The 21,000-nt window shown below is 42.4% G+C and overlaps 1 protein-coding gene across 3 annotated transcripts in view; it reads left to right on the forward strand.

Moving 5' to 3' along the window:
• Nucleotides 1–20,127, forward strand: part of TDRD7 (tudor domain containing 7) — a 345,168-nt gene extending 325,041 nt beyond the window's left edge. For 2 of the 3 annotated variants that reach the window (XM_029603524.1, XM_029603532.1), the window contains exons 16-17: nucleotides 5,961–6,121; nucleotides 18,772–20,127. In XM_029603524.1, the coding sequence (XP_029459384.1) occupies nucleotides 5,961–6,121; nucleotides 18,772–18,992 (382 nt within the window). In that variant the 3' untranslated portion in view covers nucleotides 18,993–20,127. The remainder of the gene's footprint in view (nucleotides 1–5,960; nucleotides 6,122–18,771) is intronic. The other variant, XM_029603540.1, reaches the window with a different exon arrangement.
• The last annotated feature ends 873 nt before the right edge of the window (nucleotides 20,128–21,000 follow it).

The raw sequence follows: 21,000 nt of genomic DNA on the forward strand, positions 1-21,000 counted from the left end.
CCTTCGGCGATCCACGTTGGATGGTAAGTAGTCTAAACCCGCTTCAGCGGCATTCCCATTGAGATCTGTTCTCTAATTCGGGCCACATGATTCGAAAGGTTCTAGGTCGCCTGTCTTCCAAGAACCGTATTAGTGTCACATATCGCTATTGCCAGCTATGTCAGACATCATACCAAAAGAACCTCTCTACCATTTATTTGGGATTGCATCAGGACATCCTCCCGTTGTCAGCAACAGGACCCTGTACTGATTAATACTCTGGCTTCTCGTTCCTGATTCAGGACCGAAGTTCCAGATGGATTCGCTGATTTGCTAAACACAAGATCCAGCAAATACTGCCTCAAGTGCATGTCCACCTTGAAACCTGGCAACAGGTCTCGACATTTTCTTGTACAGCACACAGAAATGCAGGTAAGACTTTACCGCTCACGCTCCCTTGGGAGGTTACATGATATCCAGGTTACATCAGCCCGGCCAGTTGGACACCTCCGGGTTTCTCAACTTGCCGGATGTCAGAGCGGCCACCCCACTCTGTACCAAGATTTACGGTACACTCCCCCGGACGCTACAAAGCGCAGGAGGGAGGGGGGGGGGGTTGGGGAGCTTTAATTTCACCTTTCTTTCAACAAAAAGTAGTTACACTCTGCCCATCCTGGACCTCAGAAATACCAACTTTCTTCAGAAGGCACAGGTAAAATGGTATCTCTTGTCACCATGCTTCCATATCGCAGTAAGTAGATTGCCTCTAATCTTTCTATGTGCTTCATGGTGAGTCAACAATATTACGATCCCAAGCTCTGCCGGTTGCACCAGCTTCAGCAACTGGGGTATTTCATTAAATCACTATCGGTGACTGCTGTTTCTCTACGGAGTACATCATTCACGCTTTTCCTTGCATGGACAGCTGCATAACCACAGTCAATCCAAGCAAGGAGCTCTAACTTCTTCATGACTCACTATAAATCTACTACCTAGGATTGCTGTCACTGCCATAAATCCCTTATAGAACACTTCTGGACACGACAGTCACAACGACCTTCCTGTCCAGCAACCGCGCAGACATTCTAACAAATTCCTCTATGTCCCTGCGTGCATATTCCATAACTTCAGCCCCTCAATTCTTTCATTGTTGGGCCATGGGATTTTTTAACTTGCACTTTCCTCATAGATCCAAAATTGCTATGGGTTAGGTTCAGTGAAATTTTATCATCAGTGGGTCTAAGCTGTTCAACCGCTTTTGTCCCTCATCCATATTGCAGATCTAGAACCAAAACCTAGTCTGCTCCTGCTAATGCTCGCATTTACTCAGGGTTGTAAGGTTTGACCTAACATCTTCTCAACCCAATATGCATCTATTCCGCTCCAGGCACAGTTTCACATGAACTTCCTGGAGCTTGTAGCCATGAGTTATGCCCTTATGCCTTCCAATACTGCCTCTGCAACAAATCTTTGTGCATACAGACAGCATAGGGACAATGTGCTTTTCCAACACACAAGCACGCATAACCTCTTAGCTACACTACTAGGAAGCTCCGCAGCTCTACCCTTGGCCCTTGCTCGTTCCATGCATCCTCGGGCCACTTATCTAACAGACTTACTGAACGCACTAACAGACCTTCTCCATATAGGTTTCCATCCTCTTGAATGGTCTCGGACTACATGTGTAGCGAGAGAAATCTTCTAGCGCCGAGGTCAACCTAACTTGCCCTCTGCGTCCGCATCGAACCATACTGTGCATGGATTCTCCTCCCTACACATGTTTCCAATGCGTTCCCATAGGCGCCTTTGTTCCATCAAGGCCCTGTTATGTGTCTCTTCCGCTGCCTCTCATAGCCAGCACTCTTCTAATGCTGAAATGGGACGGGGTTCACTGTTCCTCAAACCCACTTCTTGGCAGAGACCAGTATGCTTCCCATACTTTTCGGTCTATCACACCAGTAACCAATTCACCTTCTCACAAGTCAGTCTCATATCATAGACTCACTGATGTTCTCAGGTATTGGTAGCGTCATAAAATCCCTTCCACACCCAAATCCTGCCATTCAAAATGGCACGATTTAGCACATGACGCTTACAAAAGGGTTTTACCCTTTTTCTTTTTTCTGCACCACTCTTTTTTTTTTTTTTTTCTTACTCCCTCTGATTCTGCTCCCCAGACATCCTTCACATGGGTATACCTCTGTTCCAATTGGCATACCATTTGGGAGTGGGGATACCCGTTTAACGGTCAACCCCTTCTGAGACAGCTTACCATGGATTATCCACTGATCAAACCGCCTCTGTTTTCACTAGTCACGGAATGGGACATGTAATTCGTGCTTACAAGACTCATATGTTTTCCATTCGAGCTTTTCCATTCCTCTCACTTAAGTCTGCCATGGGGAACTCTTTCCCTCATAGATGCCACTTCTACCAACCGGGTCAGTGAGTTACACACCTTATTACATACTCACCCGACCCTGTGTTCCTCCGTGACTGAATGGTTTTATGTTTTCAACTTCATATCCTTCTTAAGGTAGACGTTGCATCTCACCTTACTCAGAATATACTCTGCCCACTTTCCCAACACCTCTCTCTCACCAAAGCGAGAGGGTTTTTCCACTCCTTGGACAGTAATAGTGCACTTGCTTTTTATCTAGATCGCAGTACACTCCATAGGAATTCCAACTAACTCTTTCCTTCTGTGGCAAGAGCCAAGCTGTGAGTTCCAGTGGGCAAACAGACCTATTCCTCCTAATTGACGGTCTGTATCTTTTTCCTACCAACAAGCAGGCATTTCACTACAACACTGTGTGTAACCACACTCTGTTCCGTCCGTTCCAGCCTCCATAGCTTCCCCTTGGCCACTGCTGCTTGTACATATTTATCAGGCTGCAACCTGGAGCTCTCTCCATACCTTCGCAGCCATTATTGCTTAGATACGACTGGCCGGCATGCTCCATGTTTGGCCAGTCCATCTACTACTATTCTTTTCAGTTTAACTACCCAACATCCTTCCACCAACCCATTAAGGGTTTCAGGATGCCCTCCGTTCCAAATTCCACCCCCGTCATTGCGCCTTTTGCGCGTCTTGGGTGCATTTGGTGCACTCTAGGGCATCCTTAGCTCGGTACTCACCCATAAGCAGGATGGTAATCCTCACATGTCCTGTGAGAAAGCAAATGTTGCTTACCTGTAACAGGTGTTCTCACAGGACAGCAGGATGTTAGTCCTCACGAAACCCACCCGCCACCCCGCGGAATTGGGTCTGTATACGTTTTTACTTTTATTTTAGTTTCGCTTGCGCTTTTTGCTATAAGACGAGACTGAGGGAGACACCTGTGGTCACAGGGATAATTGCAGGCTGAGCATGCTCAGTGCACTCAGTGTGCCAGTGTCAGTCAAAGCTTTGTAGAAACTTTGACAGAAAAGTTTTCAGTACAGGGCTCCATCCTGTGATGTCACCCATATGTGAGGACTACCATCCTGCTGTCCTGTGAGAACACCTGTTACAGGTAAGCAACATTTGCTATATGCTATTATCTCCGATTCCTGCCTTCCTGATGCTATCATTTTCTGCCTCAGCGCTTGCTGCTGCCAGTTGGATTTGGTCAGTGGTTGTCGCTCTAAAAGAACTACGCTATTTCTTTCCTCCTTCCTGTTCCCCATCAACAGGACTAGTGTGAGGCATAGCCAGATGGAACAGTGCAGCTCCAGTGCGTCCCTTCCAACCTGAGCACATAGGTTGCCCAAGCTGATCATGTTTTCACACAAGTTACAGAATCCAGCCCTTCCCCAGAAACCATATTTTTTTTTCTGTTGGGGTCCAAGCTGGGTGCAGCCCTCTCCTTGCTCCAATGCTAGTACAGCAGAAAATGACAGTGGGCCTCCCACTGATCCTGGAAGCAAAAAATTAATGCTGCCAAGTTGGGAAATAAAAGGTATCATCCCTATATATATGTGCCCTTCTTACCAAATGAATGGGAACATTACTTTGCAGTGAACTACAACAGAAGTATGCACGCTGCCATTCAGTGGCAATCTTAAAAAAAAAAAAAAAAAGTACTATGCCTAGGATGTTCAGTCAGCAAGCAGAGGTGTAGGGCTCCTTTCTGCCTCTTCTCGTCCACTGCTGCCACCTCACCCTTCTATTCCCCTACTCCCCACCACAGTCCATTTAAATCAGCTGTTAAGTTTATTTGTAAAGGCATGCTACTGCATATATGTATAATGCCATTTGATACTGTATTTTATTGTCCAAAGAAAAACATTAAAAGTCACATATTAGGTATTAAATGTATGCTTATTTGTAATTCTTGATATGCCTGTGCTTTGTTACTTTCAAGGCAATGACTTAGCTTTCATCATTCAGTAAACACTGTTTTATAGACGTGTGGATTGAGAGAGCTTCAAGGATCAATATAATGTCCCTCAGAAACACCTCTAAGGCCCACTTTTGCTGTTTTCTTTTATGCTCCACTGACATGTGTTTGGTTATTTTTTTAGGCAGAAGAGGGGAGGTAGAGGGGATTTACAACAGATACTTTGGGTAGCCAATCCAATCAATATGGCTCTGCTAGTGGTGCTTTTTATGGTTGGTAGTAATTTTGTTCCCTACAAATCCATAGTTCGGAGCAGGATGTTTAAACCACTTTTTTTTTCTGCAGTAGTCCTATGTCCCCAGTGGGGGTAGCAGGGCATTAACCCCCATATATCATACACGTGCGCAATCTTGGCTGAAAGGCCAAGAAGGGATCATTCTCAGCTCATAGCTTAGATTCTGCAATTTGGATCTTATCTAAGAATAGGCCAAAAAATGAAAGGGCTGTTTCCACCGAAGTTTAAGAAAGTGACATTTTCTGTAGGAGTTGTCAGTTCTCCATTTGTTTCTAGTGGCAACTGAACTTTTGAGAACATTCCTAAGGTTGGGTGAAGCCTTTTCAACTTAGCTTCACTATAGAATTACACAATTTGGTCACATGATACCTGCCTTTTTCAGAGGACAGCAGTTTTTGGCAATTAGCATTTTAGCGTTTTTGTGTAATACTTGTATCCAAAGTGGGATGGAGGAAATAATTGACAGAAGTCCCAATTTGACATCCTTCCTAGAAGCTTCTGGGGATGATATAACAACTAGAGCAACGTTAATAGTGGTTTTCGGATTAGAGATTGAAAAGAATCTTGTTCTACAGAAATATTTTAAGAATAAAAATTTCTTATTCTGTGGTAAAACTGTTCAAGTATTTCCAGACGTCTCAAGATCGACCCAGGTGAGAAGGAAGCAGTTTTTGGCAATGCGAGGAAGAGTTGTAGCCATTGGGGCTACATTCTTCCTCAAATTCCCATGCAAATGTATTATTACCTATCAAAAAAACAAATTTGTTTTTCTTCAACCTGAACACCTGGAGGTATTTCTTTTAGATAAAGGGGGACCAGGGGTTCATGAGCAGCCTACATGACGGTTTATTAATTTGGTCAAAAAGAGGATCTATCTTTTGGTCTAGATTTAGACATATTTTCTTTTAAATATTTCTTATAGAGGCTTCCCAGATAAAGTGGACTATTTAGTTGGGATAATATGAAATTTAACCATAGCCTTTTCTTGTAAGAAAGTGTCCTGGGATCTTTAATGTCCTCAAAATAGACTGGATTTTTCGCCACATTCAGACTTCTGCATCTGTTCTCCTTTATGCCACTCTGGGGCGTTGGCTCAGAGAAAAGTTCAGTCACAAATATTTCCTGCAGTTCTTCAAGGTCTTCTGTTTGCTGTTCCCAGCACCACATAGTTTTGAGCTCTTTATCAGAGCCCACAGTTGTATGACTGTAGGTGCTAGATTTTCAAAGCACATGAGACATCCCTGTTAAATTTATGCTAAAGCTTTATTATCAGTTTTAAGATCCTGCTAACTAAGGATTTTTGCTTTACGCTCAAAGTGTGAGAAGAGAGCCATTCTTCCAGTTGATACATTTTTATTTTTTAGGTGGTACAGAGTCCTTTTAAAAGGGATTTTGACAAATGGATTGGTGTCTGTGTATGAGCTGGACTATGGTCGTCATGAATTGGTGAGTTGCAGGAAAGTGCAGCCACTGATTGACAGGTTCAAGCTATTACCATTTCAGGCTGTAAGAGCTGAGCTTGCAGGTAAGTTCAAGAACTGGATATATTTCTATGTATATGAATAAATAGTCATTTTTAAATAGAAACAATCATTCAATTTTAAAATGGTTTTAGCCTAAATATCTGTTTGAATGAATTGAAACTTGTGGAAAAACACATCCTTTAGGGAACTTTAGTTCTCAGAATTCTCATTTTAGTGTCATAAATCTCTGCAGTTCTGACTTCCTCTCTTTTTTTTTTTCTCCCCCAATCATAAGTAGCACTGAGAAGGGGTTAAGGTAGGATCTAGCTGGCCTTGGAAGCCCAGGTATGTAGGAAAACAAATCAGGCCCAAAATAAGTTTGCATTGATCCTAGAGAGCATTTTCTGAGCCTCAGTAAATTGCTCCTACAGAGGATGTTTTAAGTTTTTGCATCCTTGTGTTTGTGAAAAAAGTCATTGGATCTTTTAATATCCACAAGATAAGTAGGGTCTTATTTTAACATCTCATCTGAAATAATGGCACTCAGCAGCATAGTACACTGTAAATCATAGTAAGGCATACAGTAAATTCTTAGGTGTGATTTATTTATTCATGCAGACAGTGTATCTGCAGTTAAAAGCAAGCTGATGCCTATAATCTCTACAGAAACCTCTATGCTCACATAGGATTCACCTTCTTGGCTAGTAAGCTGTTTTAAGCTAAGGAAAAATTACTTGTGTTTTTCACAGCTGGTTTAACACTCTCTAAAGATGGTTTGTGTGCAGCTTGTTGAAATGTGCACTCTTGAAACTAGATCTGAAAAGAAAATTGGCCCAAGAAAGAAGAGCCAGTGCGGACTTGGCATCTCTTCTTTCGCATTTGACCTGAGGCAGGAGCTGGTATACGCCCATGGATCTCCTCACATTGACCCAACAGGAACTAGCAGGATCCTAAGGAACCTCATCCCCCACAGTAAAGCCAATGTGAGCCAAGGGATTTTCACTTGGCAGCTATAGCAGAAATGAGGCATACTTGGAAGAGAGGGTTGGGTGAGGGAGAGAAAAAAATGGAGAATGTTAAAATAGAATAAAATGAACAGACTGCTAAAGGAATTTGAGGGGAGGAGGAGTGAAAGATGAGGTTACCTAGGGAGGTGGTTGTGAAAGAGAGCAAAAGGGAATAATTAGGTTGTAGAAAGAGATGAAGGAAAGTAATGGGAAGGGAGGATGATAGGGAAGGAAAAAGTTGGAGATTGAGAGAGAAAAAAGGTTATAGAGAGTAAAACATGAGGTTAGAGCAGTTTTTGTCAAAGGTAGCCAGTGTCAGGAGGTTGTCAGGAGGAGGAGAGTCTTGAAGAGTAGATCCCCTGTATCCAGAAAAAAGTTGCACCATAAGAGCCTGCCCTAGCATAGGCAAGAAGGCATCTGGCCCACAAATAACCATCCAGAGGAAGAGTGCTACATAAGGACTTGGCTCCCTCTGCTGGCTACAGTTTAAAGAGCAAGAAATCAGGGCTGGGGTGGGAAGAGGAAGACAGTGAAGGGGGAGATATAGCAAAGAGGTACAAATATTTTAGGAAAAATTGTAAATTCAGCCAAAGTTGATGACTGCACTCTTGAAGCCACCAAAAATTTGTTTTGAGAATCCCTGTTTCAAAGGAATAGAGATTGGCAGGGACAGATTTCCCAATAAGCAAAGAAAGCAACTGTCCTGCCACCAGAGGTTTTCCATCACCAGCAGAGGCGCTCCTGGGCAGTCCCATCATTTTGTGACTGCCAACTCAAAATTGAGAGGAGATCCCCGGGCCTGCCTACAGTGCAATTTCACAGGCTGCCACCCCCACCAGCAGTCTATGATCTTGGAAGGGAACAGCCTCTTCTCTTTCTACCTGGCTGGAGTGGGGCAGCCAGCTGTTTCAGTGCCTGCTTGGAGGGTTAAAACTGCTGCTGAAGATTAATTGAAAAAGAGACTGGGTTATGGAGTTAGTTACACAATTTTGACTTACTACCAAGCAATTCTTATGTAGCAGTGACAGCGTTTTGTTAAGGTCTTTGAGGTTATATATTGCCTGAACACATGGTCTTTGGAAGCTTGTATCTTAATATTCTAAAACCTGGTTTTAGGAGTTTCGGTATTTTTATTTTATTTTTTTTTTCTGTTGGTACTTTATTATAAATTGGTGTTTTGTATTTTTTTATGTATTCTATTTTAATTTGTAAATGAATTTTATATCGCTGAGAGCCTCAAGATGGGTGATTAATTTGCAAAATTTATGGTATCCCCTCTAACAAACTTTTTTGTTGGTTTCTTTTAGTATTAAAAGTGCAGATTACTAATAAATTTAAAGATTTGGGTAAGAATGAAACTGAAAAGCAAAGTCAGCTAAAATGGCCAGAATTGAATGCCTTGAAATAATGACATACAATGTATAGTACTTTCTGAGATCAAAGTATCAAGTAAACTTATTTTAGCCACTTAGCTTTTGGCTAGCATATGAAACAGAATCTCCATGGCATGCAAATTTATCATGCATATTCAGTGTGGATATCCTAAAAACGTGACTGGCTGTGGGGTCCCCAGGACAGGTTTGGGAAACCCCGATCTAGGGAACTGTTAAGCTAGTAGATGGGTTCTAGCATGCCTTTATATAAGCAGAGTGTGAAATCATAACCAGATGTGATATTCATTTGAATGTCGGTATATAAAAGTTTTAAATAAATAAATAAACCTGATTAAATGTTTGTCCATCTGAGTTTTCTGCTGCTACTTTCTGTGCTAATATGTATCCCCTCCAGTAGTGTGGAAAGCTGTTGCCATTTTTTTTGTGAAAGGTTGCACATCAGAATGAAACTCAACCATATAGCTGATGATTGAAGGCATCCAAAAGCAACTGTGGTTGCAGTGTTATTTGCAAAGCTGTAATGAAAAATACAATAGTAAAAGAAACTACTAGAATACCCAGCTTTTAAATTTGTCCAGAATGGAAGGTATTTGCATACCTCAATTTTTGACCACCCAGCATTTTGCTGTCATTTTGCGTACCCAGAATTTTACTTTTGTACTCAATTTTCTGTATACATAACTTGAATCTAATTTAAAATTTTATAAACTATCTTTCCAGATTTCCAAATCAGACCAAAGTGGCATAAAATTTAATTTAAAAAAATTGATACACATACAGCTAAACTCGACAGACATTAAAATATATAATACAGTAAATGCAAACAAATGTGAGCTGTATATTTCCAACAGCATATTCCATCATAATTCCATTCAAATATCCTGGAAGTCTATATTATACAGCAAAAGCAGAAAGATGAGGTAAAATGAGTAATAACGCCCTACCTGCCCTGTATAACTAGCATTACCTTATCAAAACTTAACAGTATTGGCCAAATGTTGGTCTTTGTTTACTTCATTATGGATGTTTTTATTCTATCCCGCCCTGAACATTGGAAGGGCAGATGAGAAATCTTTTTAATAGCCATGTTTTTAGCTTTTCTCAAAGGTCAAGCAGGATAGCAGTTCTCACTCATGAGTGATGTCATTCAGTGGAGCCTGGTATGAAAAATGTCAGTTTCTAGAAATGTGACTGAGCCCTACTGAACCCCTACTCATGCATTATGCTACTTGGCCATATGGGGTCACTTCATTTTCCGCAGTTCCCAGTGGTTGCATTTTTTTTTTTTCGGAGCCTTACTCTTAGAGTTTTTCATATTTTTGAGATTTGGTTATTGTGGGGTCCTGTGGATTCCTGTAGAATCCCTAGGAAGGTTTTTTGGTAGCTTTTCTTTTGCAGTAGATTCCCCCGGGGTGGTGGTGCCATTGGTGCCTGCTGCCATAGAGTTCGATTTAGTCTCTCTTTTTCAAACAGACATGTCCGGGTTTCAGCAATACCCCTGATGCACGAGGACCATGTCTATCACGGTTTCCCATAATAGATGTCTTCATGGGGGCATTGCATGATGTCCCGGGGTGCCACAAGTGTGCACAAATGATCCCCCAAAGGATGCCGGTCCCGTCTGGAGATCATGGAACATCTTTTCAGGCACAGGAAAACGATCCATTGGCATCTAAGGACCACAGAGCTGCAGTGATAGACATCGGGTCACCTGCATCTGGGGAGCCATCAGTTCCCTCAATGATGGCTGTTAGGGATCCAGGAACAGGCCATCACCCATATCCTCCTGGTTGAAGAAGGGATCGGGTTACTTATTTTCAACCTTGGCACCAGGGAAGACTCATGCCGAGCATCAGAAGAAGCCAGAGTAGCATTCACATCAGCCTCTGTCAATGCACGGTGCCAGGAGTGGGGACAGTCTAGCTTTGGCTGAGAAACCCCCAAAGCTAGACTGGTGGTGAGGAAATCTCATCCTCCAAGTTATCTGGGCATCCACTATGGTCTCCACCAGTCCTGGTGTCCACCACTGATCCTCCTCTCTGTTCCAAAGAGGACTTGGCCACCCCTCCTGCCTCCCAGTCAGTGTTGGCATTGGCAAATTTTGAAGAAGAGTTAGAGCATGGGTGGGCAATTCCGGTCCTCGAGGGCTGCAAACCAGTTGGGTTTTCAGGATATCCTTCATGAATATGCATGAGAGAGACCTGCATACACACTGCCTCAGTTGTATGCAAATCTATTTCATGCATATTCATTGGGGTATCCTGAAAACCCGACTGGTTTGCAGCCCTCAAGGACCGGACTTGCCCACCCCTGAGTTAGAGAAACGAGGGTAGCTTGCCATGGAGAAGGTGCTGAAGGACCTCGGTGGTGCTCTGCAGACACTATCAGTGTTGGTTCCCTTTATGGTGCCAATGCCCAGAGGGGCATTGAAGTCTGTGCCACCATCCCATTGGTCATCCCCGATTTCTCGTTGGAGGAAGTTCTCCAAGGAGACAGGAAGGCATCAAGGTCCAGATCCCATCGGCCAGCTGCTCCAGTCACTGTACCACTGACTGAAGACAGAGTACCCAGTGATCCCTCTCCTGCTATTGTGGGGAGGAATCTGGGTATTCCTGAGGATATGGTGATTCTGACACTGGTTCGGATGATGAGGCATCGGATGGTTGTAAATCTGACTTTGGATGTTATGTTGTAAACCGCTGCAATCTTTCCAGAGCAAGTGGCATAGAAATATTTTGAATTAATAAATGTCAACCTTTCTCCTACATCTGGCAGAAGGAAGTCCCCTCCAAAGGACCTATCTTTTGCAGAATTTGTTCAGTTGATGGCAGAGGCCATCCCATTTCTTATGGAGACTGAGGAATACACCAAGCATAAAATGCTGTGGAGCCTCCTAAGGATATCATGGATCATGGCAGTCCCAGAGAATGAAATCTTTCAGAAGGTAACCAGCATGGAGTGGCAGCTGCTATCCCTATCAGAAGGTTTGGGAATTGCTACCCTTAACCAATTAGCTTACATGATTTTGATGCAACTGCAACATCATTCTCCGCTTTGATAGTGGGGGGGGGGGGGTGGGGAGGGAATTGGATTCAGACGACAACCAATGCTGGGCCCTGACTTTTACAATCTAGGGTACTGATATACAGACATTCAAGCACAGGACTGCTTCTACAGCCAAGTTAAAAGCAAAGCATGTTCAAGCAGCAGCAATGTATGAATTATCAGGAAGACTGCGCACTCTGTAAAAATGTTGCTAGCAGTAATTTTGTTTGACAGTTGCTTGTTTTTTATTTTTAATATTACTACCCTTAACATAAAGCTTGAGGGTAACCTGCATAAAGCAAAGTTACTACCATAAGAAGTTTGCAGGGAAGACTGGATAGACCATTTAATCTTTTTCTGCTGTCATTACTATGTTACTATGTAGGAGTTGCTGTTGAGGATGTGGGAGAACCCCCTCTTAGAGGCTCCCATTCACAAGAAGGCGGACATGGTATACCTCATCCAGAAGGCTCACAGATTCAAGAAGCATCTGCTTCTGCACCAATGAGTGATGTTGAATCTGCTCTCCTCAAAGCCAAGCACTCTATAAAACCCACTCCTCGGTCTCACTAGGGAGGGATCCTAGGGCCGTGGATACTCTTGGGAAGAAAGTATTTCAGGGTGCTACCCTCATTGCCTTGCATAGTGGTCTACCAGCTCTTCATGGGCCAGTTCATGCGGGACATCCTCAAGCAGGTGCAGGAGGTGGCCGTGAAGCTTCCTCAGAAGCAGTAAGACAGTCACTGATGGACAAGAGCATAGAGTGTGAAAAACATGGAGTGCAGTCAATCTACAATGTTTTTGAAGTGGCATCAAGAGTCTCTGCCGTTCGGTTCAGGACCTATTGGGTGTCCCACCAAATTGCCCTCTGAGCCCATCTTGGGGACTCGTAGTACATCAGAAGGTACTACTTTTGTAGCTCTCCTTCCTCTTAATATCCAGAGTAGTCAAGCCCATTCAACCAGGGCAGAGAGGGATGGAATTTTATTCCAGGTTCTTCCTGATTCCAAAGAAAACAGGAGGTCTTGAACACGTTTCTAAAAAAAGAAAAAGCTTCAGGATGATTTCTGTGGACACTGTTATCCCTTTTCTTCAAAGAGGGGATTGTCTATGCACGAGCTCGATCTCAAGAATGCTCACATCAAGATTTTCCCTAGTCAAAGGAAATATCTGATTCATGGTGGGAAATCTGCTCCTTCAGTATCGCGTTCTTCTGTTTGGGTTTGTGTCCATCGCATGGGTCTTTACCAAATTCTTAGCTGTGGTGGTGGTGCACCTTTGCAGTCTGAAGGTGCATGTGTTTCTCTATTTGTATGATTGGCTGGTCTAGAGCATGTCTCAAACAGAAGCCGAGGAGTCAGTGTGTGTGACCATCCAAATGTTGGAGAAAGGGTAAATCGTAAACTACCCAAAATATGACTGTCATCTGAAATGGAGTTTAGTGGAGCTCTGCTAAATATGACTCAGGCCAAGGCCTTCCTCCTGCAACAATGATGATCATTGCCCCGGCGAAAGATTCAATAGTCAGCAGATGTCAGCTTTGCACACGTTGAGGCTGTTGGGCCACATGGCCGCTACCATTCACATCACTCCCATAGCAAGATTGCACATGCAGAGAGCCCAATGGACCTTGCGATGTCAATGGCTCCAAGCCTCTCAGGCTCTCCAGGATTGCATCCAAGTCACTCCATTACTCCGAGATTCACTTTCCTGGTGCTGAGAGAATTCCAATCTGGTTCAGGGAATTCCCTTCCAAATTTCTCTAGTCCAAATCATCCTTACAAGGGATGTATCCAACCTATCTTGGGGAGCTCATGTGGATGGGCTTCATACTTGGGGTACTTGGTCTGCCTGGGAACATCAATATCAGATCTTCCTGGAGATCTGGGGAAACCAGTGCACGCTATGGGCTTTCAGAGATCAGCTATCCAACAAAGTGAGCTTGCCGACGCATGCATTATGCCACACGGAGTCCCTTTAGTCTAATTACATAGCATAACATTTTTTAACACACATTAACTGGAGACCCAACTCCACGGGAAGGTGGGGGGGCTTGTGAGGACTGACATCCTGCTGTCCATGGAGAACACCTATTACAGTTATGCAACTCTGCTTTCTCCAAGGATAAGCAGGATGGTAGTCCTCACATATGGGTAAATCCCTAGCCACAAGTAGCCTCCCCCAACAAAAAAAGTGCCAATGAGAACAGGCCTTTTTTGCATATGTATACCTTAATCTGGGGAGGTGGGAGGGGAGCAGCCTGAACAGAAATAATGGGCCCTAGACAGGAACAGAATTGGGTTCTACACATCAAACAAGTTCTGGACAACAGACTGGCCAAACCTGCTGTCACGTCTGCCATCCCTGTCCATGCAGTACTGTGATGCAAATGAGTGGATGGAATTCCACATCGCAGCCTTACAGATCTCCATGAGGACTCATTGCAGTTGGGCCACTGATACTGCCATGGCTCATACAGAATGAGCCTTGACATGGCCCATAAGAGTCAACCCCACCTGGGCATAGCAGGAGATGCAATCTGCTAGTCAATTAGAAAGTATCTGTTTGGCAATGGCAATTCTCAGTGGTGGTGGGGCCGCTTGGCAATAGTGATCATAATATGATCAAATTTGATTTAATGACTGGAAAAGGAACAGTGTGCAAATCCAAGGCTCTCGTGCGAAACTTTCAAAAGGGAAACTTTGATAAAATGAGAAAAATTGTTAGAAAAAAACTGAAAGGAGCAGCTACAAAAGTAAAAAATGTCCAAGAGGCGTGGTCATTGTTAAAAAATACCATTCTAGAAGCACAGTCCAGATGTATTCCACACATTAAGAAAGGTGGAAAAAAGGCAAAACGATTACCAGCATGGTTAAAAGGGGAGGTGAAAGAAGCTATTTTAGCCAAAAGATCTTCATTCAAAAATTGGAAGAAGGATCCAACAGAAGAAAATAGGATAAAGCATAAACATTGGCAAGTTAAATGTAAGACATTGATAAGACAGGCTAAGAGAGAATTTGAAAAGAAGTTGGCTGTAGAGGCAAAAACTCACAGTAAAAACTTTTTTAAATATATCTGAAGCAGAAAGCCTGTGAGGGAGTCAGTTGGACCGTTAGATGATCGAGGCGTTAAAGGGGCACTTAGAGAAGATAAGGCCATCGCGGAAAGATTAAATGATTTCTTTGCTTCGGTGTTTACTGAAGAGGATGTTGGGGAGGTACCCGTAATGGAGAAGGTTTTCATGGGTAATGATTCAGATGGACTGAATCAAATCACGGTGAACCTAGAAGATGTGGTAGGCCTGATTGACAAACTGAAGAGTAGTAAATCACCTGGACCGGATGGTATACACCCCAGAGTTCTGAAGGAACTAAAAAATGAAATTTCAGACCTATTAGTAAAAATTTGTAACTTATCATTAAAATCATCCATTGTACCTGAAGACTGGAGGATAGCAAATGTAACCCCAATATTTAAAAAGGGCTCCAGGGGCAATCCGGGAAACTACAGACCGGTTAGCCTGACTTCAGTGCCAGGAAAAATAGTGGAAAGTGTTCTAAACATCAAAATCACAGAACATATAGAAAGACATGGTTTAATGGAACAAAGTCAGCATGGCTTTACCCAGGGCAAGTCTTGCCTCACAAATCTGCTTCACTTTTTTGAAGGAGTTAATAAACATGTGGATAAAGGTGAACCGGTAGATATAGTATACTTGGATTTTCAGAAGGCGTTTGACAAAGTTCCTCATGAGAGGCTTCTAGGAAAAGTAAAAAGTCATGGGATAGGTGGCGAGGTCCTTTCGTGGATTGCAAACTGGCTAAAAGACAGGAAACAGAGAGTAGGATTAAATGGGCAATTTTCTCAGTGGAAGGGAGTGGACAGTGGAGTGCCTCAGGGATCTGTATTGGGACCCTTACTGTTCAATATATTTATAAATGATCTGGAAAGAAATACGACGAGTGAGATAATCAAATTTGCAGATGACACAAAATTGTTCAGAGTAGTTAAATCACAAGCAGATTGTGATAAATTCCAGGAAGATCTTGTGAGACTGGAAAATTGGGCATCCAAATGGCAGATGAAATTTCATGTGGATAAGTGCAAGGTGATACATATAGGGAAAAATAACCCATGCTATAATTACACGATGTTGGGTTCCATATTAGGTGCTACAACCCAAGAAAGAGATCTAGGTGTCATAGTGGATAACACATTGAAATCGTCGGTTCAGTGTGCTGCGGCAGTCAAAAAAGCAAACAGAATGTTGGGAATTATTAGAAAAGGAATGATGAATAAAACAGAAAATGTCATAATGCCTCTGTATCGCTCCATGGTGAGACCGCACCTTGAATACTGTGTACAATTCTGGTCGCCGCATCTCAAAAAAGATATAATTGTGATGGAGAAGGTACAGAGAAGGGCAACCAAAATGATAAGGGGAATGGAACAACTCCCCTATGAGGAAAGACTAAAGAGGTTAGGACTTTTCAGCTTGGAGAAGAGACGACTGAGGGGGGATATGATAGAGGTGTTTAAAATCATGAGAGGTCTAGAACGGGTAGATGTGAATCGGTTATTTACTCTTTCGGATAGTAGAAAGACTAGGGGACACTCCATGAAGTTAGCATGGGGCACATTTAAAACTAATCGGAGAAAGTTCTTTTTTACTCAACGCACAATTAAACTCTGGAATTTGTTGCCAGAGAATGTGGTTCGTGCAGTTAGTATAGCTGTGTTTAAAAAAGGATTGGATAAGTTCTTGGAGGAGAAGTCCATTACCTGCTATTAAGTTCACTTAGAGAATAGCCACTGCCATTAGCAATGGTTACATGGAATAGACTTAGTTTTTGGGTACTTGCCAGGTTCTTATGGCCTGGATTGGCCACTGTTGGAAACAGGATGCTGGGCTTGATGGACCCTTGGTCTGACCCAGTATGGCATTTTCTTATGTTCTTATGTCCTTATTAAAGGAAACAAAAAACTGGGAGGACTTTCTAGAATCTTTGACATAGGTTTTTCATGCCGGGCTCCAACAGATGATAGCATCCAAGTGTGAGGATCGACAACCTGCTGAACTCAGAGAACACCTGTTGTTATAGGCAAGCAACTGTGCTTTCCCTAAATATACTATATACTCATGTATAAGTCGAGAAAAAAGGCACAAAAGAGCTGGCTTGACTTATACACGTGTATTGTAGTATTTGTACACACCCTCCTGATTTCCCCCCCCCAACCCAAAACTCACCAAAAGCCCCTGGTGATCCAGCAGGGGGCCCGGGAGCGATCTCCCACTCCTGGGCCATTTGCCAGTAATCAAAATAGTGCCAGCGGTCCTTGCCCTTACCATGTGCAGGGGCTACCGATGCCATTGGCTGGCCCCTGTCACATGGTAGGGGCCATCCATTGCTCCTACCATGGGAGGAGAGGGAAGGATTCTTATAATAGGGGCATTCTTATGAGACACTTTATTCTGCTTTTAAAAAAAATAAGTGATTTTCATAAGTTAATGGTTTGTTTTTTAGTGTGATTTCACCATTTCATAAGCCTCCTAGGCTTTACCCTCAACTTATACATGAGATCAACATATACACGAGTATATATGCTAATTAGATTCATATCTAAATTCCCTTGGAAGATTGTCCCAAAGGAGCCACAACATAGATGCTCTGGCTCTTATATTCACGTTTCAATGTCTTCATTGTAGGAGTACTTAAACCTCTTGCCGAGATTAAAAATCCCAGAGCAATTGTATCTGGTGTTATCTAGTTTACAGCTCTTATATGCTTTGCTCTTCAGCCCACTTTATCTTTTGTTCTGCCTTAAGCTATTACTGCAGTCTATAAAGGGATAATAAGCTTTTCTGCATAACTTCAGTATTGCCAGCCATAATGCATCACTACAATAGGGAATTTAACTAGAAATTCCCATTGAATTTGACAGGAATAAGCCAGGCAATCTTGTTCTTAAAAAAGGGAGGCTCATTGCTCTTCAGAGCCTTAATGTCAGCATCTTAAATCATTCTAGCAGCCATAGATAACCAATGTAATTCCTGTAGTATGGGGGAATATGTGCTCAGTATGATGAGCAGTCATATTCTACACTAACTTGTTACCAGTCTATCTGGTAATCTAAGTAGGAGATTACAAGGGAGTGTAACTGTCCTTTGGTTTTAAAAAGGGGTGAAGACACCCACAGTTTTTACCCTGAGAACCAGCATACAAGCTGAGCCATCATTTGAGAGAGAGATCACAAATCCCATAGGATTAGGAGATCCAGTTCTTAGAATCTTTTTTTTTTTTTTCTGAGTTTAGTTTTAACGTATTTGTCAGAAGCCATTTGAACATGGTTGCCAAACAAGTATTAAGTGTGTTTACAGTCAGGGTTTTGGCCTTTCTCAGGGGCACCAACAACTGGATATTGTCTGTATAAATGTGGTACACTAAACCAGAGATAATGATTTTATCCAAAAGTTATATACATATTGAGAAACAAGGGGAATAGAGATGATCCCTGGGGAACCCCAGAGGAAAGATGTCTAGGAATGGAAATATTCTCCTCAACATGCACCCTTTGATTTTCAGTTACTAAGAAAAGAGCTAATTAAGCTGTTCCAATTATATCTAAAGACCTTACCAGAGAAATAACCTGAATCATAACTCAGATTTGAAAAAAGTGAATAATTAAATCCAAATATATTCTTTCCAACAATATCTAATATACTGTCTAAAACAGAAGGAGAGGTCAAGGAGCTCTAGTAATAGACTTCTCATTTTTCAAGTGTGAAATATCAACCAGTGATTTAAAAAAAAATAGTTTTGGTGCTGAACACACCCCTAAGTCCAGTCTGATGTTTATCCAGCCTGCTTGACTTCTTTTAGAAAAAAGGCATTGTGCTTAACTACTTGTTCAGTTACTATAGTTAATACAGGAATGTTTTAAATACACCTATAATGTTATGAATTTCCATCAAAGGAAGGGGTGTTTAATACCAGAAGGATGACAAAGGTCCTCCCTTTAATAAAAACACATTCATATTACAAAGCCAATTTAAGGCATCTTCCTTTAGGACCTTAATTTTGATGGACAGATTTATTTTATAGCTAAAGGATTTTTCTTTCTTCAAACAACCTTGCAAATTCACCAAAGACAATGGGGAATGTTTGCTGTGTTGCTAGCCTAGCAGATTCTTGATAATCCAGGCAATTATTGGATGCAATTGATGCATTGTAGCATGGCCTCTCAGTGTGCTTTATTATTTTACAGGGGTGAAATGTGAACAATGGTCCGAAGAAGCATCTATAGTCTTCCGGAATCACGTGGAGAAGAAACCTTTGGTGGCACTTATACAGGCAGTTTATGAAAATACTAATCCTTGGGATCGAAAACTAGTTGCATATATTGTGGACACGTCACTACCAGACACTGATGTATGGATTCATGACCTTATGGCAGAATATCTAGCAGAGCTGTCAAAGGCTCAATAATCAGTGTATCTGAAAGGAAGCTAGAATCTTTAACAGAAGCAATAACCGAATATGTACTACATTTTTTAAGAAGTTAAATAATTGCATGACTCTTGGCTACAACAGAACACAAAAAGTGATAAGGTTTGGAAATCTGAAGCTTGTTTTCTGTGAATAATTAACAGAAGGGTTTTGTTTACACTTTATTTTTAAGAAGTTGATTTTCAGAGAATTTGCACTTATAGAATGTTTATGAATAAAAAAATGTATTTAAGAATAAATATCACAAAAATAGGGATGGTTTGTTTTTGTAATTTAACATGGGTGGGCTTCTCCATAAAATGAGTATATTTCAGTGAGTGGACACATTTACGTTTGAGCATTTTTTTTTCCTTTACAAAGCAGTTATGTTTAGGTCAGTTGTTTTTTGCAGTTACCTGGGAGTTTTCTCTATTTTTGTTCCCCTACCCGGCATCCTCCCTCTCCCAGCATTGTAACATCAGTTCTTTCAGTGAGAGACAGGTGATGCTTGCCCCCAGAATCACTGACAGTCCTCCCAGTGTTACTGTCTGAAACACACTATGCATCCACCCTGAGAATGCACAGTAAGGTTGCGAGCACTGACTCTGCAGAATCCTGAACCCTCGTAGGCCTAAGGAGCAGAAATTGGGCTCAGACATTTTCCTTTTCATCCTGGCAGACCAGTCCATATGAGTGGGTCATTCTCACTGACCAGCAGATGGAAACAGAAATCAACAGGATCACTGATGTCAACCCTTGTAGGCATTCATGCTGACCTCAGCCGGCCAGTATTCTTTCTTCAGCAGATGACAGGCAAGCATCCCATGCTATGGTCTGAGACCTGGATAGGCTTAGAGGAATCTATTAGTGGGCTGCTTCTGAGGTGAAAATAAAGTTCTCCTTTCCTTAGTTGAGCTTAGCCCTGGTTCCAATGTGAGTTTAATTTTAAGCAGCTCCTGTAGTGAAAGACGAGTTCTCCCTTCCATGGTTGAGCAGTGCCAGAACCAGAGGGCTTCCAGCTTTACTTGTTGGGAGTTAAGAGTAACTTCTTTATTCCTTTCTTTCCCCACCTTTGTTTTGCACCCTTACTTCCCTCCTTTGTTGAGCACATTTCTATCTTTAAAAAAAAAAAAAAGAGGAGCATTCTGTGTGAGCTGTCAGGGGCAAAAAAAAAAGGAACGGAATCTCCGAGGCACTGTTCACAGGAACAGCCCACAATGGGGCTGATGCAATACAGTGTGCTCAGCCACTGTATAACCCACAGTTGGACGCGGGTTGTATAGGTGCTACGTAATCCCCTTATGCAATAAAAGGATTAGCACCTCCACAACGAGCATCCAACATGGAATGAAACTAATAGCGCTCATCACGTGCAAATGCATGTGAATTGAGGCTATTAGCTATTCACTCTGCAAGAAAAAAAAAGGGGAACCAAAAGACGCACATTTTTGTGCTCAGATATTTACGCCTGCCCGGAGCAAAATCTGATTTTCTGTACAGTCTCCTACTTAATAACATTGCGATATTAAGTAGGAGGAAGAAATCTTTCAAAAAACAATAAAAGAAAAAAAAAAGCACTGGCAGTTGGGTGCAGGAAACAGATGCATAGTTGACAAGCGTCCATTTCCTGAACCCCTGGCTGTCCGCTGTTTAGGAAAACAGACGCCGATAAATTCGGCATGTGTTTTTCTAACCGGACGGCTGTTGCAACACAACCCCTAATTTGAATATTGCATGGTGCCCCCAGAAAGGGTGCCTGGAGGCGCCTTAAAGCACGTGCTGACTTTTCAGCGCCTGCTTTCAGTGCATAACTTATTGCATCTACCCCAATGGGTGCAGGACCACAGTGGAAGATCTGAGTGTGCTGGATTTTTATTTGTTCTCCTGGCTGTGAGTTCAGTTTGCTGCAGCAATGGCCACTTCAGCAGAATGCAGTAAATAGCCCGTGCTCTGCATTAAATTCAGTGAACCCTCTTACACGGGGTTGGGGGGGGGGGGTGCAGAGAAG

The sequence above is a fragment of the Rhinatrema bivittatum genome, chromosome 1 (assembly GCF_901001135.1).
Source record: "Rhinatrema bivittatum chromosome 1, aRhiBiv1.1, whole genome shotgun sequence".
Lineage (NCBI taxonomy): Eukaryota > Metazoa > Chordata > Amphibia > Gymnophiona > Rhinatrematidae > Rhinatrema > Rhinatrema bivittatum.